Source organism: Carcharodon carcharias, chromosome 16 (genome assembly GCF_017639515.1).
Source record: "Carcharodon carcharias isolate sCarCar2 chromosome 16, sCarCar2.pri, whole genome shotgun sequence".
Lineage (NCBI taxonomy): Eukaryota > Metazoa > Chordata > Chondrichthyes > Lamniformes > Lamnidae > Carcharodon > Carcharodon carcharias.
This window is the reverse complement of record NC_054482.1, coordinates 8,559,403-8,584,023: the sequence shown is the minus strand read 5'-3', so window position 1 is coordinate 8,584,023 and position 24,621 is coordinate 8,559,403. Positions and strand designations below refer to the sequence as shown.

Below are 24,621 nucleotides of genomic sequence, written 5' to 3'. Positions count from 1 at the left end.
TGACCATTGACAGGTCGGTGGGCACACAGCTGATTTTGCTGTGCCCCCGCCTTCCTGAAAATTTAAATGGGGTGGGGTGACATCAAGAGTTCCGCCCAACATCATTCCATGTTGGTGAGTGGGCCCCGCCCCCGCTCGCCAGCGGTAAAATCCTGCCCCAAGACCTAGATCGTTAATATATACCATGAGAAGCAAGGACCCCAATACTGACCCTTGGGGAACTCCACTACAAACCTTCCTCCAGCCTGAAAAATATACATTTATCATTACTCTATGCTTCCTAATTTTCAGCCAATTTTGCATCCCTGTTGCTACTGTCCCTTTTATTCCATGAGCAATAACTTTTCTCACAAGTCTGTTGTGTGGCACTGTATCAAATGCCTTTTGAAAGTCCGTGTGCAGCACACCAATAGAATTACCTTCATCGACCTTTTTTGTTACCTCCTCAAAAAAACTCCAAGTTAGTTAAACGTGATTTCCTCTTTAGAAATCCATGCTGACTCTTCCTTATCAATCCATATTTTTCTATGTGACTACCAATTCTATCCTGAATAATTGTTTCTAGAATCTTGCCTACCACTGAAGTTAAACTGACTGGTCTGTAATTGCTGGGCTTATCCTGACAACTTTTTTTGAACAAGGGTGCAATGTTTGCAATTCTTCAGTCCTCTGGCACCACCCCTGAGTCTAGGGAAGACGGAAAGGTTATGGCCAGTGCCCCTGCAATTTCTGCTCACATCCTTCAATATCCTTGGATGCATCTCATCTGGTCCTGGTGCTTTGTCAACTTTTAAGTATCGACAGTCTATTCAGCACTTCCTCCTTATCTATTTTGAAGTCTTCTAGTGACGGAGTTTCCTCATCTGGCACCTTAGCCTGGGTAGCATCTCCCTCCTTGGTAAAGATGGATGCAGAATATTCATTTAGTACCTCAGCCATGGCCCCTCCGTCCATGTGTAAATTCCCTTTTAGGTCCCTAATTGGCCCTACTCCTCTTTTTACTACCCTTTCACTGTTTATATGCCTATAGAAGACTTTGGGATTCCACTCTATGTTGGCTGCCAGTCTTTTCTCATAATCCCTCTTTGCTTCTCTAATATGCTTTTTCACCTCCTCTTTGAACCTTCTGTATTCCTCTTGGTTCTCAGTTGTACTTTCTAACTGACATCTGTCATAAGCACACTTTTTCTTCTTTATCTTAATTTCATCTCCTTTTCATTTAGGGAGCTCTGGATTTATTTCCCTACCTTTCCCTTTTGATAGAATATACTTTGACTGCCCAAACCAATTCTTTTTTGAAGGTAGCCCGTCGTTCAGCTACAGTTTTTCCCACCAGTCTTTCGTTCCAATCTATCTGGCCCAGCTCTGTTCTTGCCCCATCGAAGTCGGCTTTAGTCCGGTTAATTATTCCTACTCTGGATTGCCTGTCGTCCTTTTCTGTCATTGTTCTAAAACGTACAATGCAATGATCACTGTCTGCTAAATGTTCTCCCACTGACACACTTTATCTACTTGGTCCACCTCATTTACAAGAACCAGTTCCAACAGTGTGTCTTTTCTTGTTGGATTGGGCACCTACTGCTGTAGAAAATTCTCCTGAACACAATCTAGGAATTTTTGCCCCTCTCCTTTACACTACCACTGTCCCAGTCTACATTTGGATAATTAAAGTCACCCATTATAACTGCTCTTTAATGCTTGCACCTCTCAGTAATTTCCCTGCAGATTTCTTCTATGTCTTTCTCACTGTTTGGTGATCTATAAACTACACCGAGCAATGTAATTGCACCCTTTTTGTTCCTTAGCCAAATCGATTCTGTCCTTGAACTCTCTGGGCCATCCTCTTTCTCCAGCACTGCAATGTTCTCCTTAAACAATACCTCCACTCCTCCTTCTTTCCTTCCTTTCCTATCTTTTCTGAACACCTTGTACCCGGGAATATTTAACATCTAGTTCTGTCCTTCCTAGTGCCAGGTCTCTGTTATCACTGCAACATCATATTTCCACATGGCATCTGCGCCTGCAACTCCTCAGTCTTACTTACTATTTTGTAACTGACTATTACTTATTTTGAATTTGTTTTTGTGTTTATAAAAAACAGGTAGGGGAAGCAAGAGCACTTTACAATCTTGGCAATGCATACCATGCTAATGGAAAAAGTCTGGCTTGTGCAGGAACTCAGGATCCAGGTGATTTTTCAGAAGAGGTGATTGTGGCTTTACAAAAGGCTTCAGGCTACTATGAGTGAGTAATTTCTCTCAGAATCAGAAAAATTTAAAGCAGAAAAAGAAACCATTTGGCTTATTGCTCCTGTGCTAGTTCTCTAAAGGAGCTGTCCATTTATTTTAATTCACCTGCCCTTTCCTCATATACTGTTTTTTACATTTAAAAAAATATATATTATTCATTTTCTTTAGAAAAGCTACAATGGATTCTACTTCCCCCAATCTCTGTTAGGGTAGAAGTTCAAATCATTTTTTGCTGGATTGCCCTTTGGAGTAATCTTGGGTGACTTTAATATATATGTAGACTGGACAAAACCAAATTAATAATAATACTGTGGTGGGTGAATTCCTAGAGTGTGTACAAGGTGGTTTTTTTAGACCAGTACCTTGAGGAACTAACTAGGGAACAGGCTATCCTAGATTTGGTATTGTGCAATGAGAAGGGGTTAATTAATAACCTTGTTGTGTGGCTGCTTTAGAGAACAGTAACCATAACATAATAGAATTCCTCATTAGGATGGAGTGTGAAGTAGTCAGATTTAAAACTAGGGTCCTAAATCTAAACAAAGGAAGCTACGGAGGTATGAGGTGTAAGTTGGCTAAGATAGATTAGGGGACTTAATTAAAAGGCAATGGCTACTATTTAAGGAACAAATGCATGTGTTGCAACAGTTATACATTCCTTTTTGGCGCAAAAATACAACAGGAAAGCCAGCCCAACCATGGCTAACAAAACAAATTAAGGATAGTATTAGATCCAAAGAGGAGTCATATAAAGTTGCTAGGCAAAGAAGCAAGCCTGAGGATTGGGAGCAGTTTAGAATTCGGTAGAGGACCAATGGATTGATTTAAGAGGGGCAAAATAGAGAATGAGAGTAAACTTGCAAGGAACATAAAAGTGGATTGTAAAAATTTCTATAAATATGTAAAAAGAAAAAGATTAGTGAAGACAAATGTAGGTCCCTTACAGCCTGAAACTGGAGAATTTGTAATAGAGAACAAGGAAATTAAACAACTACTTTAGTTCTGTCTTCACGGAGGAAGACACAAATAACTTCCCAGAAATGCTAGGGAACCAAAAGTCTAGCGAGGTGGAGGATTGAAGGAAATTAGTATTACTAAAAAGTAAATTGCTGGAAAAATTAAATGGGACTGAAAGCCGATAAATCCTCAGGGCCTGATAATCTATATCCCAGGGTACTAAAGGAGGTGGTTATGGAAATAGTGGATGCGTTGGTTGTTATCTTCCAAAATTTTGTAGACTCGACCAGTCCTGGCAGATTGGAGGTTGGCAAATGTAACCCCACTGTTTTAAAAAGGAGGGAGGGAGAAAACAGGGTATTACAGACTGGTTAGCCTAACATCAGTAGTAGGGAAAATGTCTATTATAAAGGATGTGATAACAGGACATTTAGAAAATATTAATGGAATTAAAGTCAGCATGGTTTTATGAAAGGGAAATAATGTTTGACAAACCTACTGGAGTTTTTTGAGAATGTAACTAGCAGAATATATAAAGGAGAAATAGTGGATGTGGTGTATTTGGATTTTCAGAAAGCTTTTGTTAAAGACCCATATAAGAGATTACTGGGCAAACTTAAAGCACGTAGGATTGGGGATAATATATTGGCATGGATTGAGAATTGAGCAGCAGACAGGAAATGGAATAAACAGAGTGACAGGCGATGACGAGTGGGCAACCGTAGGGATAAGTGTTTGGGTCCCAGTTATTCACATACGTAGAGGGATTAAATTTGGTTAATATTTCCAGGGTTTTTGTTTGTTTATACAGTACAATGTGAAGCATTGCTCATCATGCTTAAAATGTGTTTTCTTTTTGACGTCACATAACCTTCTCTGGAGAATTTTGATCAGCCTCAAGTTTTACTGGTTTGTCCCTAGAAAGGAATGAAGAGCTGGTAAGGAAACTAGGAGGCCTGTTTAAGGGATCCTAGTTAGTGTTTTCTCTAGGCTGCGCAGGAACCCAAAAGTACCTGTGCAGGCTGCACACATGTCGGCTGCTTCAAAGTAGTGCACAGCTGCGCAAAGAAATTTAAAGAGACCACACATTTAAAGAAATTGTCCACACCTTTCTTAACAAAAAAAGAGGGGGAACATCTTAACCTTATAATGATCTCATATGCTGCTGCATGCACACTTTTAAGCGGCAGCTGTACAAATTGATTCTGGTGCTGGCTGACTTTCTCCAAGGATATGTATAGTCCTAAATGAGAGCAGTGATTACTGTTATACTTTTGGTGAACCTTCAACTATTCTGTATTTCTTAACCCAATTTATCCTTGCTTTTTCTTTGCCTATGTTAAGTGAAGTCCTAATCTGAACTAACCATCACAACTCAGTAGTATTTACCTGTAATAATTTTATTCATAGGGCAAATTTAGCAATAGTTAAGGAGCTTGGAGATCGAGCAGCCCAGGGACGTGCTTACGGGAATCTAGGAAATACACATTACCTTTTGGGGAGCTTCAAAAAAGCAGTGAAATCCCACAAGGAGGTATGAAATATCAAACATTTATTTTTACCCCAGCTATCAATTCATACCGCCAGCATGGAGATGCAAATTATTAAATTTGCATTGCTTTTCTTCATGTTTTCTATTGATAGGAGGCAGGGTAGAGCAGTTAATCCAGATTTTCTGAATTAATGTTGTTTTGTATCCTGATTGAAAAATGGAAGTCTCAACATATCAGTTCTCATTTACTATAGGTAAATAAGTAAACTGAAGTCACCAGGTCCCACTGAACTATTTTGAAGACATCAGTTCCTTTAAAAGTGTGCTCATCAATCCTTTTTTTCTTATGTTGATGTCTGTTACATTTCACAATGCTTCTATGGATGTAAACCACTTCTCAAAATATTGTTTGTCTTTGTTTGGCCTGTGAATTTGAATTATTTTGTTCTCCACATTAAATGGTTGCTATTTTTCAAACCTTGTTTTAAGCTCCAGGAAAAAGTTTTCCTTTATTGGTCATAGTCAGTGTCTGATTGATTATATTGTGAGTTCCACAAAGGAGCAGAGTGAGAGCAATTCGTGCCATTCCTTTCAAATATGACCATTGGTCAAAGCCAGATTGTGAAAATATCAAGCTGTGAACTTTCAAAGGGATGATGTTATCAAGCCAGGACTGAATAGGTGTAGTTAGCTGTCTGTGTTTAAAGTGTGCCCTTACAACTAGTCATGTTTTGATCCTTGAATCTTGTGAAATTTTAAATGAAAAATGACACACCTGGGCAGTGCGCAGCTGGATGCCTCTAATTTCAATTTAAAGGTGCTACTTTTTGCTCACAATGTCAAACAGGTATAATCATGCAGTAAATAAAACTGCAAACTGCAGGTTGTGCTTGCTGTGCAGTGTACATTACAGTTGTCTAAATATTGAAGTTCACCACTTTGATATTTTGTTTGATTTAATTCATTTCATGCTTTCAGCGCTTAGAAATTGCCAAGGAGTTTGGAGACAAATCAGCTGAAAGAAGAGCATGTAGCAATCTGGGAAATGCCTATGTGTTTCTTGGTGAATTTGCATTGGCAGCTGAATATTACAAGTGAGCATTTTTGAATATGAAAACCTTTGTCTTAGTTTTGAAATCAAGTAGCCAAATGTTGTGACGGCATTTTTTTGAGGGGGGGGGGGCGGGGGGGAACTGTAATTTCTCAAACTTTGTTGAGATTTGACCTCACCAAAGTGGCTATTCATGTGTGAATCTAGATCAGCAAGGCATCATCCAAAATGAGATTTGAATGACCCTCTGTTGCTTTGGTCTGAGGTCAGTTTAGCTCCAAGACCAAAGATCCAACCAGTATCACACCACAAGTTATTCATTTGGTCATTGTAGTATTAAAGCTGTGTGTGATCTTGTCCTTGAATGACATCCATTCATGCATAGTCCATGGATGATAAACAGGAGCAGAAACCAATGCTCGACTTTTTTTCTCCTCCTCAAAATGGCTATGCAAGGGCCAATTTGAATGGGTGCTTAAATTACCTGGCTTTGTCTATTAGCTCTGCAGAGATGAGAGATTAAATCAGGGACTTTTTTTGTCTGTACGCCTTGGTAATGTACCACAAGGTACACTTACCATATGACCGTGATATGATATCCAAGTGTGTTTTAATATGAATGTGAACTTAAGATAGGCTTTTCAAGAACTGTAAATCTGTCAGTTCCTGTTTCTTTGATACATTGAAATACACCAAAATGCTTTAAAAATGTTTCATGTAGGTATTTTAAAATGTTTTGACTTGTGTAACTTACTGTATTTGTTTAGGAGAACACTGCATCTTGCTCGACAGCTGAAAGACAGGGCTGTTGAAGCACAAGCTTGTTACAGCCTTGGAAACACTTACACTCTGCTTCAAGACTATGAAAAGGCCATCGAATACCATTTGAAACACCTTACGATAGCACAAGAGCTTGCAGATAGGTAAAATTCAATATTTTGTCTTTAATCTCTATATATTATTGGTGTCCGATCTAGTCTGTTTTGTTATCACTGGTCGTAGTCCACAATATATACATGTATTCCAATATATGAAGCAAAGTTTTGAAGTGCATTGCAGTACTACATTCAAATGGTAGGTGTCACCATTGAAAGAAGCTGAGCTTACATTAACAGGTATTCGTAATGAAAAGAAAACTTAGCTGTCAGAAGAAAGACAGCTTAGAAGAAAAATTCACTGTCAAAATAATGGTGAGGTTAATGATGTTTTCTGTTTGCAACTTCAGTTGCTTGATTGAGTGCAGAAATCTAAAATTTCTCATTCAAGATGTGCAGTTCTACTATTGACTATGTGAAAATGGTATTTCACTGTCTGCCTCACCTTTGAAATGTATTGAATGGCTAGAGACCAAGAGTTGGATAGTGGGATTAGGTTGGATTATTTTTTTTCAGCCAGCATAGACATGGTGGGCTGAATGCCTTCCTTCTGTGTTGTAAATTTACAATGTTTCCAGTTGAGTGATAGATGCAAACTAAAATCATAAACTTTTCATCCTATGCTCATCAAGACACTCGCAAGAATACCAATATAAGGTGGAAAACAACTAATTATACTGTCTGTGAGGACAGTGCTGATTGTTGGCAAGTGGCATTGCCATGGAGAATTTTTAGAATTCATTTTGTGGGATGTGGGTGTCGCTTGCTAGGCATTTATTGCCCATCTTTAATTGCCCTTGAGATGGTAGTGGTCAGCTGCCTTCCTGAACCACTGCAGTCTTTGTGGCGTTACAGTGCTGAGAGGGAGGGAGTTCCAGGATTTTGACCCAGCAACAGTGAAGGAACGACGATATATTTCCAAGTCAGGATGGTGAGTGGCTTGGAGGGGAACTTCCAGATGGTGGTGCTCTCATGTATCTACTGCCCTTGTCCTTCCAGATGGTAGTGGTTGTGGGTTTGGAGGGTGCTATCGAAGGAGCCTTGGTGAGTTTCTGCAGTGCATCTTATAGCTGGTACACATAGCTGCCATTGTGCATCGGAGGTGGAGCGAGTGAATGTTTGTGGAAGAGGTGTCAATCAAGTGGCTGTTTTGTCCTGGATGGTGTCAAGATTCTTGAGTGTTGTTGGAGCTGCACTCACCCAGACAAGTGGAGAGTATTCCATCACACTCCTGACTTGTGCCTTGTCGATGGTGGACAGGCTTCCTAGCCTCTGACCTGCTCTTGTAGCCACAGTATTTATATGACTAGTTCAGTTTCTGGTCAATGGTAACCCTTAGGATATTGATAGTGGGGGAATTCAGTGATGGTAATGCCATTGAATGTCAAGGGCCGATGGTTAGATTTTCTCTTGTTGGAGATGGTCGTTGCCTGGCACTTGTGTGGTGTGAATGTTACTTGGTATTTGTCAGCCCAAGCCTGGATATTGTCCAGGTCTTGCTGCATTTGGATATGGATTGTTTCAGTATCTGCGGAATCGTGAATGATGCTGAACGTTGTGCAATCATCAGCAAATATCCCCACTTCTTATGATGGAAGGAAGATCATTGATGAAGCAGCTGAAGATGTTTGGGCCACGGACACTACCCTGAAGAACTCCTGCAGTGATGTCCTGGAACTGAGATGATTGACCTCCAACAACCATCTTCCTTTGTGCTAGGTTTGACTCCAGCTGGCGGAGAGTTTTCCCCCTTAATTCCCATTGACTCCAGTTTTTCTGGGGCTCCTTGATGCCACACTCAGTCAAATGCTGCCTTGATGTCAAGGGCAGTCACTCTCGCCTCACCTTGGGAGTTCAGCTCTTTTGTCCATGTTTGAACCAAGGCTGTAATGAGGTCAAAAGCTGAGTTAACCCAGGGGAACCCAAACCGAGTGTCAGTGAGCAGGTTATTGCTAAGCAAGTGCCACTTGATAGCACCATTGATGATCCCTTCCATCACTTTACTGATGATTGAGAGTAGACCAATGGAGCAGTAATTGGACGGGTTGGATTTGTCCTGCTTTTTGTGTACAGGAGATACCTGGGCAATTTTCTGCATTGCTGGGTAGATGTCAGTTTTGATCTACTGGAACAGCTTTGCTAGGGGCACGGCAAGTTCTGAAGCATGTCTTCAGTACTATTGCTGGAATATTGTCAGGGCCCATAGCCTTTGCAGCCCTTCAGCCCTTGATATCACATGGAGTGAGTTGAATTGGCTGAAGATTGGCATCTGTGACGCTGGGAACCTCCGGAGGAGGCAGAGATGGATCATCCACATGACACTTCTTCTGGCTGAAGATTGTTGCAAAGGCACCAGTGATGGTGACTGACGGTTAACTGCCAAACATTGTTTGAAATTTAAACCAGGCAGCTTGACCCTGATTGGTCAAGGCATAGCCCTGAGGAATGAGTCAGCGAATGGCTGTCACTTGTTTTGTTTAGCTGCAACAGGCACAGTGCATGTACATGTTCTTTCTGGCTTGGCCTAAATAGCCAAGTGGTTATGGTACTGGGTTTGTAACCCCAAGATCAAGAGTTCAAATCTCCTACCGGGGAGATGCCCCTTTCGTGGCGCAGGGCCGTGATTGCCCTGCTGCCGAAGAAGGGGGATCTCCGCCTTCTTAAAAACTGGCGCCCGGTCTCCCTCCTCAGCACGGACTACAAAATCTTCGCCCGAGCCATGTCTTCTCGGCTCGGCACCGTGCTGGACCACATGATCCACCCTGACCAGTCCTACACCGTCCCGGACCGAACCATTTATGATAACATCCATCTGGTCCGGGACATCATCCACCATTCCCAGAGGGCTGGTCTGTCGAGCGCCTTCCTGTCTCTCGATCAGGAGAAGGCGTTCGACAGGGTGGATCACGAATACTTACTCGGAACTCTGCGAGCTTTCGGGTTCGGGACGCATTTTGTCGCCCGGATCCGACTTCTGTACACCGCCGCGGAGTGTCTAGTGAAGGTTAACGGGTCCCTGACGGCGCCCCTTCGCTTTGGGAGAGGGGTACGTCAGGGCTGCCCCCTGTCTGGCCAGTTGTATTCTATCTGCGTGGAGCCTTTCCTGCGCCTCTTGCGGAGGAGGTTGTCGGGATTGGTTCTGCGCGGGCCGGGCATCAGGGTGGTCCTTTCGGCTTACGCCGATGACGTGCTCCTTATGTTTAGTGACCCGGCTGACCTGCGGAGGATGCGCGAGTGCCAGGAGGTCTACTCTGCCGCTTCTTCTGCCAGGATCAACTGGGGTAAATGTTCTGGACTCCTGGTCGGTCAGTGGCAGATGGATCCCCTACCCGAGGAGCTCAGGCCTTTCACCTGGAGCAGGACCAGCCTCCTCTACCTGGGGGTCCATCTCTGCCCCGCTGAGGAATCCTGGCCGGCAAACTGGCAGGAACTGGAGACGAAAGTCACCGCTCGCCTGCGGCGCTGGACAGGACTGCTCCGAGTGCTATCTTACTGAGGTCGAGTTCTGGTCATAAACCAGCTGATCGCCGCCATGTTGTGGTATCGGCTGGTCACTTTGACCCCTCCCCCGGACTTTGTCACAAGAATCCAGAGATTGTTAGTCGACTTCTTCTGGGACAAAAGATTGCACTGGGTCGCTGCCGAGGTTCTGAGTCTCCCGCTTAGGGAGGGTGGTCAGGCGCTAGTGTGCCTACGCACACAGGTGGCGACTTTCCGCCTTCAGACCCTGCAGCGATACCTCTACGTCGAGCCTCCTCCTAGATGGTGTGCCCTGATGACGTATTTCCTCCGTCAGGTGCACGGCCTGAATTATGACGTGCAGCTCCTGTTTATAGAACAGCTGGGCCTCGGTGGCTCCTTGCAGGCATTGCCCGTCTTTTACCAGGACCTGATCAAAGTCTGGAAAGTGGTCGCCTCGCGACGCAGCTCTCCCCCGTCAGGAGTAGCGGCTATCGTCAGAGAGCCGCTGCTCAGGAATCCGCCCCTCCGTCCTTTTCAGTGGTTGGCGGAGAGGAGGGCTGTGGCCGCAGGGGTGACCAGAATCGGGGACGTGCTGGGTGGCGGAGGACTGGGCTGGATGCTCCCGCAGGAGTTGGCGCGACGCGCGTCTGTGAGTGTCCAGGTCGCAGCCGTTGCCATCCAAGACCTGAGAACGGTCGTGCTCGGACCCGACGTTATTTTGGGTCTTGAGGCGGCCCAGGTGCGCGGTGGTCTTCCGTCTGAGCGTTCCCCTGTTCGGACGGAATTCCACATTGGCCCCAAGCCCCGAACCCTCCCTCGGGTGCTGGTGCCCCGCAATATGAGCCGCCTCGGGGACATGCCCTCTGTGCCTTTTGGCACGGCAAAGAGGAGCTTTTTGTACGGACTGCTGCTGCACACCTTCCATTTTCTCGCCCTTGTCCGTCTACCGGACACGCCCTGGCGTGCCTTGTTGCCGTCCGGCGGCGGAGGCCCCCGATGGGAGGCCCTCTACGGAGGTGTCCTCCCCCTTTCTATCGGAGACCTGGGTTGGAGGGTGTTGCATGCAGCAGTCCCTTATAATAAGAGGATGCATTGGTTCGCGGACTCTCAGGACACGTGCCCTTTTTGCGGTCTTGTGGAGTCCGTGGACCATGTATACATAGGGTGTTGTAGGCTGCACTCCCTTTTTAGTTATTTGAAAAACCTTTTATTGATGTTTTGTTTGCACTTCAGCCCCACGCTCCTGATCTATGGGCACCCGGTGCGGAAGGGGGTCGGGAAGGAGGAGGACCTCCTCGTGAACCTGCTCCTGGGCCTGGCCAAGTTGGCCATTAACAGGTCCAGGCAGCGGGCGATCGACGGGGGAGTCCCGCCCGATTGTTTGTCCCTCTTCCGTGGCTACGTTCGCTGCCGGATGTCCCTGGAGAAGGAGCACGCGGTGTCTGTTGGCACTCTCGAGGCCTTCCGTGCACGGTGGGCACCGCGGGGACTGGGGTGTTTTGTTGACCCCTTTAATCACATTTTGATTTAAAGTTTGTAAGTTTCCTTTAAAACTTTGTTCTTGGTTTTACAGCTGACCTGAATTAGGGGCTGTGCCTGATTTTTCCCAATTTTGTTGATTTGGTTTTCATTTAAAAGATTATCAAGAGTTCAAATCTCACAATGGCAAACTATGAAACAATGTAACTTCATCTGAAACAGATGGAAACAGGTTTACTCAAAAGAGTATCAAGAGTTCAAATCTCACAATGGGAAACAATGTGACTTCATCTGAAACAGATGGGAACGGGTTTGTACTCGAAAGAGTTACATGTTCTTTCTGTCTGCAAAGAACAGGGCCCTGTGAATTAACATATGTAGCTTCCAGTACATGCAAATGCACCACGTTGCAAGCCCGACTGACAATCTTAAATTGGTTGTCAGCGGAATTCTTAGCACACTAGACAACATTTGCTCAATAATCCTCAATTGCAAAATCACATCTAATGTTGCACATTGTTTTGAGTTTTGCAAGCACCGGCTGGTTGGATATGGTTTGTAACCTGCCCATTGCAAACAGCGGCTCTGAAGAAGAATCATATGGACTAGAAACGTTAACTCTGTCTTTCTGTCCACAGATGCTCTTAGACCAGCTGAGTTTTTCCGGCATTTTTTGTTTTTGTTTCAAATTTCAGCATCCGCTGTATTTTGCCGTTATCTGAGTGGCTGGGACGTGTTGTTTGATATGATCCGCCAGTCTTTGGGATATACGCTTGATTGGCACCACATCCACAAACATTCACTCCCTCCACCACTGACCCACAGTAGCAGCAGTGTGTACCATCTGCAAGATGCACTGCAGGAATTCACCAAGGCTCCTTAGACAGCACCTTCCAAACCCAGGACCACTACCACCTAGAAGGACAAGGGCAGGAGATAGATGGGAACACCACTACCTGGAAATTCCCCTCCAAGTCACTCACCATCCTGACTTGGAAATATATTGCAGTTCATTCACTGTCGCTGGGTCAAAATCCTGGAACTCCCTTTCTAATGGCACTGTGAGTGTACCTACACCACATGGACTGCAGCGTTCCAAGAAGGCAGTTCACCACCACCTTCTCAAGGGCAACCAGGGGTGGGTAATAAATGCTGGCCCAGCCAGCGAAGCTCACATCCTGTGAATGAATTAAAAAAATTCACACTGGCACTGAAATTCATGTAGCACATTACTCATTTGTGTGATAGGCAGAATGTCTTTTTGGCTTGACGGCAGCATCCTGTTAGTGGTGAATACCACTCGTGGTGCTACTACATAGTAGCAGTATGAAACAGCTAGCTTCACCTGTTGCTGAAATTTTTGAGATACCTTGCTCTCCCAGACTAAACTGAGGTAGACTGGGCATTTTTCAGGGCCAAAATGGACTCCTTCACATTTGTGAAGGCCATACAGGACTTGCATATCGATAGCAATGCTGTGTCCATGTGCTCGTTTGACATTGCTGGCCTAAACACCAATGTTCCGCTTAAGGAAGACATAGATATTTACGCTGCAGCACTATATCATGGCAATCTAGACTCGCCACCATTGCATGAATCAGTATTCATTGAACTTGTGAACTTGGCAACTCATACAGTTGAGTTCAGTTTTAATGATACTAAGTATGTCCAAATAGATGGTGTTGCCATGGGATCCCCTCTAGGCCCAGCTGTCGCAAACATCTTTGTTGGATTCCATGAAAAGCGTGTCTTTGGAATGACACCTAACCTCCTATCCCTTGTATATTTCTGATGTGGATGATACATGCAGCTGCAGATTTAAATATAGCAAATGTAACAATTTCCTTAAGTACCTTAATGGGCTCCATCCTGCGCTCAAATTCACCTTTTGAAATGGAGTAGTCAAATTAACTCCCCTTTCTTGATGTACTAGTTGAAAAATCTGCCAGGGAATTCTCTACCACCTCCACCACAAGCCTATCTTCACCGGTCAACATATGCATTGGGATTCTTACGGTTCCACGTGCTATAAGATTGGTCTTATTGGCAACCTTGTAAATAAGACCCCAGCCATTTGCTCACCATGCAAGGTTGATGATGAAATAGGGCACATCAAAGGCATCCTGCAGGATAATGGCTACATTTCGCGCTGTGCGTCACGCAAACTGATGAACGGGCCTAAGGCCATCACTTTCGGCCCTGAAAAGTGCCCAGTCTACCTCGGATTACTCCGGAAGAGCAATAGGTAAAGCTAGCTGTTTCACATTGCTACTATGCAACACGAGTGGTATTTGCCACTAACAAGATGCTGCAGTCAAGCCAAAAAGATGTTCTGCCAATCTCACAAATGACTAATGTATATGAATTTCAGTGCTAGTGTGATGCTAGGTACGTAGGCTGTACGTCCCAAAGACTGGTGGATCATATCAAATAGCATCTCCCAGCCGCTGTTTGCTACAGGCAAGGTACAGACTGCACCCAACCAGCCCGTGCTTGCAGAACTCAAAACAGTGTCCAGCATTAGATGTGATTCTGCGATTCGACAACATTTGCTAAATAATCCTCAATGTGCTGAGAATTGAGCTGACAACCAATTTATGATTGTCATTCGGGCTTGCAATGTAGTGCAGTACTAGAAGCTACGTATATTAATACACAGGGCTTTGACACAAAGAACATGTACATACATTGTGCTTGTTTCAGCTAAACAAAATAAGTGAGAGCCATCCACTGGTCAAGGCATTGCCCTGAGGAATGAGTCAATCAGGGTCAAGCTGCTTGGTTTAAATTTCAAACAATACTTGGCATTTAACTGTCAGTCACCATCAGTGGTTCATTCTCCATGGCAATGCCACTTGCCAGCCAATCAGCACTCTTCACATACAGTATAAATTGTTGTTTTCCCTCTTAAATTGGTATTCTTGCTAGTGCAAGACAAAAACCTTTTTTTTCAGCAATCCTCAAGTTCTGTACTGTCAAACGATTATTTAAAATCATAAAGTTATATCAAGTCATTTCAAATCCATTTTCCCTTTTAATAATGTATAAAGTGCCAACTGCTGCCAGTCAACTTCTTTCAACACTGAAAGTTAACCATTGAAGGTGGTGTCTCACCTCTAAGATTTTAATTGTGGTTCAAGATTTTATTTCTTTTACTTTTCTCTCCCCTTTCTCCCTTTCCACTCGCCCTCTCTCCCTTTTTCCCCACTGCTGGTTGCCTCTTTATTTCTTTCTCTATGCCTGATTTGACTTTGCATCACCCATCCTATTAAAGATGTTTTAAGTTCGCAATCCTTCAGTCTGGTTCAGGAGATAGTTACTTGCACTCTTTGTTTAGTTTCCTAATATAGGGAACTGCACTATTTCCATCTCACTCTTCCAGAGCAAAATATCATGCAGATTAAATGGGCAAGGCAAGAATGGAGGTCACTGCTTAGTGCTGGCTACAATAAATTCTGGGCAGGGACCTGATTTAAATAAATGTACAACCTTTCAGTAAGAATCCTGAAATGACAGCTTTTTATTTCTCACCAAGTGTAATTAAAAGACATACATGACCATCAGAATGCTGACACCAAAAATTGAAAGATTAAAAAAATTGTTCATTTTTGCCAAGTAACATTACTTTCAGTTATTGGACCACGTTTGTAAGCATTTTGCAAGTACTAACTCCTTCTCCCTAGCCGCATACAATAAGTTAGTCATAACAAACTATGTTTTTAAATAAATTCATGTTCCTTAGTTCCATCATAGCATCTGTTCAAGAATGGTCCCTTGCTTTTTTAAAAGCTACAAATGTTAATTATATATAATTCCACTTTTTGCACAGAGGTGCACGCATGCACGAAAGAGTGCAGGTCCTGACTCGGGGACCCACCACCGCCCGTTCGGTGCTTCCGGGCGCACCTCATGCTGGCCCGCCCATGTAAAATGGCAGCGTGGACTCGATTGGGGGTGCCGATCGGGTCTGCGCCCACTCCCTGCACAACACCTCCAACGGGAGGGAAATTCTCCTGATTTATGTACTCAATCTCAAGCAACTCTGTGCCTCAGGGAGATTGCTGCGCTCTTTCGCATGCATGCCCCTCCTCCCCCTGTCTGTACAGGTAGCGCTGGGTGCTATAGAACCTGCATTATGCTAGGCGGGCCTAAATTGGCCCGCCCACATAAAATGGTGGTGTGCAGCTGATTGCAGGCGACGATTGGCTCCGCACCCAGCCCACCTGACATAGGTAAGATTCAGCCCATTATGTGTGTGTGTGTGTGTGTGTGTGTAAAATTCAAATAATATGGCCTAAACTTGGTAAATCTGCTTTTCACTTTAATTTTAGGATTGGTGAAGGGAGAGCTTGTTGGAGTTTAGGAAATGCTTACACAGCACTTGGAAGTCATGAACAAGCTGTGCATTTTGCCGAGAAGCACTTTGAAATTTCAAAAGAGGTAAAAAAATATATTTTAAATAATCTGCTTGGCGATACAGTTAAATTGTTACCATCATATATGTGAATGAAAAGGAAGAAAGACTTGCATTTATACAGCATTTTTTCAAGACCACTGAGTTTCAGAAAGCTTCACAGTCATTTAAGTGTTTTCACTGTTGTAATGTAGGAAACACAGCAGCCTCTATGGGCACAGCAAACTCCCACAAGCAGCAAAGTGATAATGACCAGATAATCTCTTTTTGTGATGTTGATTGAGGGATAAATATTGGCCAATACTTCAGGGATAATTCATTTGCTCTGCTTCAAAATAATGCCATGGGATCTTTTACATCCTCCCAAGCAGGCGGATGGGGCCTTGGTGATGTCTCATCATCTCATCTGTGCTCTGATAGCACAGCGCGCTCTCAGTACTGCACTAGAATTTTGTACTCAAAGCCTGGAGTGGCACTTGAACCCAGAACCTTGTGACTCAGGTGAGAATGCTACCAACTGAGTCGTGGCTGACACTTAAGATTGCAATTCAGCATATTTTATTAAGGTTGCATCATCCAGCTGTCTATCTGGGTTAGGAATTGAGTTGAGGTCAGGGTGACCGACTGTCCTGTATTTTAAGGGATTGTCCCTTTTTATTTTGTCTGTTTCTCCTGTGTTAAAGGATATCTTTTCACGCTTATTTCTAGGACAGCCTGTGGGAGACTGAGCATCTTTGTTTTCTTTGTGCGCATGCGGTCTGTGGTTGTTGGCGACCAGGGGGTTATGGTCTCTAGCATTCCAACCCCCCCCCCCCCGCCCCGCCCCATTCTTATGGGCCCCAGTAATCATCACTATTGTTCTTATCGTCCCCTCACCTGGTCCCATGTTCAAAGAGTCCCTTTTTTTATTCCATGAGAGTTGGTCCCCTGGCTGAGGCATGAAATGATAAGTTTTGTGTCAAGGATGCAAGTTTATTCTGAAAGTATACGATTCAGGAAGAAATTAGCTGGTTTCAAACTCTGCTGGATGCATGTTCTTTTAGTATTCATGTTCTCAATTTTCACATTTGGTTCAGGTTTTAAAAAATCTGCTGGCAATGCTGGCAGTTCTGTAGCTATGTGTTATTTCTTTTAATATTTATACCCTTAAACAAAAAAAGGAAGAAAAAAATGCTGCAGAAGCTACAGATCTGAAGCCAAAACAGGAGTTACTGAAAATGGTTAGCATGGCGCAAAGCAGCAAGTCATTGTTTCAGGCATTGCCCTTCATTAGCATAATATTATAGATTGCTATTTTATAAGAATGAACATGATGAGGGAGAAATAAACCCTCAACATATACCCAGGTAAAAAAAAGAATACCAAGATGATTCAATGGAAAAGAAGATGGTTAGTTCATAGAAGTGATAATAGCTTCAGACAAAAGGAAACATGATGAGGGAAAAATAAAAGATGTATATGAGATCCAGAGGAAACCTGAGTAATTAAAGCTGGTTGGTTAAAATGGACGGGCAGATTTGTATTGCCTCCTGCTCTCGTAATTATTCATCTTTAACTATTCATACGTTTTTTATTCTAATTCTCCTTGATGTTTTCTTTGGAATCATGCTATTAACATGTCTATTGGGTATTCATCTCCCCCTGTTCTACATTGAAAGGCTTTACAGCTTATTTTCTTTACGCTTCCAAACTCCCTTTACCATGCTCCTTTTTACTATGAAAACAAAAAAATGCTGGAAATAATCAGGTTAGGCAACATCTTTGGACACAAAAATGTTATGTTGGTTGATGACCATTCATCAGAATTTCTGATTTCCATGATCTGAAGTATTTTCCTTTGCCATCTATCAGCTGAACAACTTGTAATATTTTATGGTTCTGATGAAGGGCAATATCTGAATTGTTCACTTATTGCTTTTACTATCATATTGAGAATGGTTCTTGCTAAGCAAGTTCACAACAGGCCAAGGCCCCTCTGCAGCCAACCTCCACCACTGGGGCCTCAGTATAAACCCCTTATGCACTTTTGATACAAACAGCGCTGCCTATTACCGAGGACTGTCCCTCTACAAACTAATCATCTAAAACTCAGCAAATGAGGAGGCTATCACTTGGCTTCAGGGATTTGCAGACACTAAATAAATAAATAAAAATGGATAATACTCGAAACTTGCTTCTGCCCTGAGTTCTTGCTGAAATTATGCTTTTTGACCACATACACATGCTTTGAAGTCAATGGCTTATGCAGTTGATTTGAAATTAATGATTCAGCTAAAGGCTCAGTTGCTGAAAGGGAGATATATGAGGAGACAAAACTGCTTATGTTTGCTATTACTTGACACTGTTCTATTGGCTGAAGAAGTATTCAAGGCAACTAACTGATTCATAAGTATGTAAATATGTGTCCTGTATTCTTAATATTAGCTAAAATTCTGTGCTTCAGTTCCTGAAAAATGTGTTCTTTGGAATCTGAGAGACTCTGGCAATGCTACATTATTGCCCATACCTGCCCTAAGAAGTAGTGGTGGAATTTCTCCTTGAACCAAGGCAATTTTTGTGGTAGTGAGCTGTGAGCAACCAACTGAGCATGTTTATAACATCTCTAGCTACAGACCTTATGAGATAAAGTCCATTCGGGAGAACTGTTACTAGGATGTTGAATAAGAAAATTTTGCGAAAGAACCTGAAATGTAACATTTTTTCTTTTAGAAGAAAAATTCTTTCAGGTCATGGCTTTTTATTTGTTTTTTTTTTAAAATACTGTAAATCATTTTGAGAATGACTCCCAACTCTGAGATTGACAAGCGACTTGTCTTCGAACATGCTATTTTTCAGATCAAAATAATTGCAGATTATTCCTCAATCTCAGTTATCACAAAGAGTGATAAAGCCATACTGATTGATCTGTACAGAACCACATAAAACTTCTGGGTTTCCCGAACAAATTCTCCTGCCCCAGCAAATATCGAGGCCATTGCTTCTGAGAAACAAATCAGTATTTCACAAATGATTATGTAAACCTGTAATAAAGAATAATATGTGGATAAATCTACATATCTGCACCTTGAGTGATACACTTACATGGAAATACTAATCTTGAAACTCTTGGATGTGGAACATTGTCTCAACAATGATTGTACTTTTCTTGTCATAAGTCACATATTAAGTTGTAGAAATGGAATCTATTATTTGCTGTTTAAACACCCAGAGGTTTGCAGTGCCTTTCTAACTCTGTATGAAAACAAAATGCAGTTGCAGCTTTTGAAAAATTTAAGACATTGTTGGAGTTGCATTGCCCTATGAAATAGGGTCACAGTTCATACAAGTAATCTGTGTAATTTTCTTTTAACATAATAGTGTTTTATATTTTACAGGTAGGAGATAGAAGTGGTGAACTGGCAGCTCGGATGAATCTTTCAGATCTTCAGATGGTTTTGGGCATTAGTTACAGTGCAAATAATTCCATCTTAGTCACAGGCCATGAACTGGATTCAAACTTGGAAGGTGAGTGAAAAAAAAAAATCCTGTGAAGAGAAGTTTTTTGCAGCCCCGTCTCCAACCTGTGCTGTCTGTTTGAGTGTAGTTCCATGCTGCGATCTTTGAAGTTGCCCTGTTCTTGTTTCTATTGTAGAACTACAGATCAACATGAATTTGTGTTTGGTGTTGGATGTTTATGTTCATCAATACAGTGATTTGTCATAGAAGTATTTGAATATTTTCCCTTTTTATTTGTTTGTGCTCAGGTTAAATGTAATTATTAGCACTGGTCTGAAGTGTATCTTGGGATTCAAAATATGGGTCTGTTTAATTTCATCTGCACAGGCTTATCTTTTTAATAAACACAACAAATACAGTGCTTCACATGGATGAAACATCAAAGCTCAATAAAATAGTGGGGTGGGGGTGTGCGTGGGAAAGCAGAACATAGAAGAATGTAAGGATAATAAATGAATAATGTGTATTTTGAGGAGATTATGGTTCTGTATGAAAATGAAAGACAGTTTCAGCTTTTGAAAAATTTAAGACATTGTTGGAACTGCATTGCCCTATGAAATAGGGTCACAGTTCATACAAGTAATTTGTGTAATTTTCTTTTAACATATTAGTGTTTTATATTTTACAGTAGGATCAGAATAATGCCATGGAAACTTGTATGCAATTATTACCAGGATTTTAATTTCAGCTGTGCACAATTTTTTTGCAAGTATATACACAAAGGACTCTTTAGGCCGGTCAGCCATGAAGTTTAGGCAATGTGTTTAATTTTAAAAAAAGCAGTTAATTGAACTACAAGAGCTTTGGCTACTTTATGGGCAATGGCAAAAGCCACTCCCTAGACACACTTTTGTAAGGGATCATAAGATCAGTCTTTACACTTTGACTAAATAATGTAAACAATCATAGTTTCCAGTTAAGAGAGACGTCATATAAATAAGTGGAGTAATAACATTTTGAGACATGCTTTTTCCCCAATAGATAGAAAATTCTCCAAGGTTTTTGCTGGGGTGAAAAAGGAGATGAGAGGCTATGTTGGGTGGTTATTGCAGTTAGTACTTCCACTGTAATTAAAAATCAAGATTGAAGGCAGCAGCAAAAATACTCTTATTATTTTAGGTGCTCGACCAAGATTAGGGCGCCGACAAAGTATGGAAAAAATGGAACTAATGAAGCTAACGCCAGATAAGGTACTGACATTTAATTTTTCTAGCAAATATTTTAGCAACTTATACTGAGACTCAAAGAAGGAGACTTTGGGACAGATGACCAAGGAGTAACTGTTGCCAGGAGTATCTTAAAGGAGGCTAGAGAAATTTGGAGGTTTAAGGAGGGAAATCGACAGCTTGGGGCCCAATCAGCTAAGGTATGACTGTCACTGGAAGGAAATTGGGATGCACAAGTGGCAGATTTGAAGGAATTCTGAGGATGTAGGGCTGGAGATGGTTATAGACATGGAGAGGGGCAAAGCTGGGGAGGGATTTGAACACAAGGGTGAGAATTTTAAATTTGAGATGTTGGTGGACTGGGAGCCAATGTAGGCCTGTGATTGGTGTGAATGGGATTTGGTGAGAGTTAGGATATGGGCAGCTGAGTTTTAGATGAGCTCAATGGAGGTTGGAGGATGGGATGTCAGCCAGAAGGGCATTGGAATAACTAACTATGGAGGTAACAAACACATGGATGAGGTTTTCAGGAGAGATGGGCTGAGGCAGGGGCAATAAGTTGGAGGGGATATCAGGTCAGAAGCCCAGCTTAGGGTAAAATAGGATACCCAGGTTGCAAACACCCTGGTTCAGTGTGAGACAATAGCTGGTTGGGGTGGCAGTGTGGCAACTGTTCATCCACTACTGGAAGAGTATAAACTCCAAACATTGGTTAAAAAAAAAAGGGCTGACCAGCATAACAGTAGAAATTCTATTAGTACACTGTGAATCTATCTGGATTCATTGTAATTTTCAGAAGACAATGTAGTCACCACAGGTTTCAATAGAGAAGATCATGGTTGACCAACCTATCTGATTTCTTTATAAGTAACAGAGAATAGACTAGCGTAATGCTGCAGTTATATGTTTGGATTTTCAAAAGACCTTTGATAAGCAACTGCTCAGAAGGCTCATGACGAAGGTCAGAGTATGTGGAGTCGCGACATATAGCAAAACAGATAGCACTCTGTCTACAAAACAGTAGAAATTAACAGCAGCTACTCAGACTGGTAATGGATAGAAAGCTGGATCAGTGATGGTACTATCATTGTTCAAAATTTACATTAATGAAATTTAGACTTGGAAATTGGAAGTACAATTTCTAAATCTGTGGTAGACACCAAATTAGGGGCTGTAGTTAATACAAAGGACGATTGTGGTGAAATGTCACAACCATTAAAAGTGCAGAATGGATGTATAATTGGTAAATTAATTGTGACGTGGTGCATTTTGATTAGAGTGAGACCACGTATTGCTTGGGTAATAAGTCTAAATGGGATAGAGAAGCAAGCGGATCCAAGAGTACAGATAAATTACTAAATGTAGTGATGCAGGTTAATATGACTGTTTGTTTAAATATGTAAAAAGAAAAAGGCCAACTAGGCACTTGGATTTATTTCTAGAGGGATAGAATCGAAAAACTTTGTTAAAATTGTATAGAACCTAGGTTGGACCACACTTGGAGTACCATGCAGAGTTCTGATCGCTATAATTTAAAAAGGATATAGAGGCATTAGAGAAGGTGCAAAAAAGATTTACGAGATTGATGCCAGAGTGGAGAGGTTATCATTTATCAGGACAGGCTAACCAGGCTGGGGATCTCTTTCTAAAAAGCTGAGAGGTGATCTGATCGCGGTTTTTAAAACTATGAACGGGCTTGATAGGATAGAAATAGAGAAGATATTTCCACTTGTAGGGGATTCAAAAACTACGGATCATAAATATGACATGGTCACTATTAAATCCAAAAGGGAATTCAGGTGAAACCCCTTTCCCCAAAAGATGGTACACATTTGGAATAATCTACCACAGAGTAGTTGAGGCAAATAGCATAGATACATTTAAGGCACAGCTAGATAAGTATATGGGGGAAGAAAAGAATAGAAAGGTATGTTGATAGTGTCGGAGAGGTGAGAGGAGGCTTGTGTGGAGCATAAACACTGACATAGATCATTAAATTGCAAAATATGCATATGGTTGGAAAATTAATTTTAACACAAGTGTGAGGTGTTATACTTTGGCAAAAAAAAAAGGATGTCACAAATTACTTCAAAAAAAAGAATCTAAATAGAGTAGAGGAGCAAAGATACCTGAATAAAAGTACACAAACCAGGAAAAGGAGCAACATAGGTTAATAAAGCTATTTTTTTTTTTTAAAAAAAGGCAAACCAAGCACCACGGATATAAAACCAGGAACTTCTGGAAATTCTCAGCAGGGCAGACAGTATCTGTAGAGAGAAACAGAATTATGGTTTCTGGTCATGGTGACATTTCATTAAAGCTAGGTGTGGAGGTAACAAACACATGGATGAGGTTCTCATGAGAGATGAGAGAGCAATAAGTTGAAGGGGATATTAGGTCAGAAGCCCAGCTTAGGGTAAAATAGGATACCCAGGTTGCAAACACCCTGGTTCAGTGTGAGACAATAGCTGGTTGGGATGGCAGTGTAGAAACTGTTCATCCACTACTGGAAGAGGACAAACCCCAAACACTAGGGTTTATTTATCAAGGGATGGAATTGAAGAGTGGAGAAGTTATGCTAAACTTGTTATGCTAAATGCCTTGGATGCATGATCCTGGTTGCCATATTATAAAAATGATCTGGAGGCGCTGGAGAGAGTGCAAAACAGATTTACAACAATGATACCAAAACTCTGAGGTTCTACTTATCGGAAAAGGATGAACAGTCTGGGTCTCTTTTCAAGAGAGAAAGAAAGGTTGAGTGATTAATAGAGGCCTTTAAAAATATGAAAAGTCTTGATAAAGTAGACATGGAGAGAGTGTTTTCACTTGAGGGGAAGACTAAAACTATAGGTCACGAATATAGGACAGTCACCAAGAAATCATATGGGGAATTCGCAAGAAATTTGTTCACCTAGCAACTGGTGAGAATGTGGAACTCACTACCTTAGGAAGTAGTTGAGGCAAATACTTTGACCTGTGTGCCATATTTGGAACTATTGCAGTCATTTACTGCTTTGAGAATGTTTCAATAGTCTGCAGCGACAGTACAAGTGCCCTTTTGTAGTTGCTGGCTGGCTTTTAAGAAGCGCTGGGGGCACCTGATTTCTCAACCCTACACAGACTTGTGTCTAAAAAGCAACGCGGGTCGGGCTGGCTGAATGTCATTCTTAGTATAGCGGGTTGCTTGAACCAGTTCACGCTTTTGGGCGTGACTGAATTTTTCTGACTGGAGACATCCTACATTTGGTGAATCATAGAAACATAGAAAATAGGAGCAGGAGTAGGCCTGCTCTGCCATTCATTATGATCATAGCTGATCATCCAACTCAATAGCCTGCTCCTGCTTTCTCCCCACATCCTTTTGATCCTTTCGCCCCAAGAGCTATATCTAACTCCTTCTTGAAAATATACAATGTTTTGGCCTCAACTACTTTCTGTGGTAGCGAATTCCACAGGCTCTCCACTCTCTGGATGAAGAAATTTCTTCTCCTCCTCAATCCTAAATGGTCTACCCTGTATCCTCAGACTGTGACCCCTGGTTCCGGACGCCTCCACCATTGGAAATGTCCTTCCTGCATCTACCCTGTCTAGTCATGTTAGAATTTTATAAGTTTCTATGAGACCCCCACTCATTCTTCTGAACTCCAGCGAATATAATCCTAACTGACTCAATCTCTCCTCATATGTCAGTCCCGCCATCCCAGGAATCAGTCTGGTAAACCTTCGCTGCACTCCCTCTATAGCAAGAACATCCTTCCTCAGATAAGGAGACCAAAACTACACACAATGTTCCATGTATGGTCTCACCAAGGCCCTGTATAATTGCAGCAAGACATCCCTACTCCTGTACTCGAGTCCTCTGGCTATGAAGGCCAACATGTCATTTGCCTTCTTTACCGCCTGCTGCACCTGCTTGCTTACCTTCAGCAATTGGTGTATGAGGACACCCAGGTCTCATTGCACATTCCCCCGTCTCAA

At 42.3% G+C, this 24,621-nt stretch overlaps 1 protein-coding gene across 2 annotated transcripts in view; it reads left to right on the top strand.

Moving 5' to 3' along the window:
- Positions 1-24,621, top strand: part of gpsm2 (G protein signaling modulator 2) — an 83,635-nt gene that overhangs the window by 37,994 nt on the left and 21,020 nt on the right. For both annotated transcript variants that reach the window (XM_041208832.1, XM_041208833.1), the window contains exons 5-11: positions 2,102-2,244; positions 4,617-4,740; positions 5,677-5,792; positions 6,517-6,672; positions 15,897-16,005; positions 19,354-19,483; positions 20,594-20,664. In XM_041208832.1, coding sequence (XP_041064766.1) covers positions 2,102-2,244; positions 4,617-4,740; positions 5,677-5,792; positions 6,517-6,672; positions 15,897-16,005; positions 19,354-19,483; positions 20,594-20,664 — 849 coding nt within the window. The remainder of the gene's footprint in view (positions 1-2,101; positions 2,245-4,616; positions 4,741-5,676; positions 5,793-6,516; positions 6,673-15,896; positions 16,006-19,353; positions 19,484-20,593; positions 20,665-24,621) is intronic.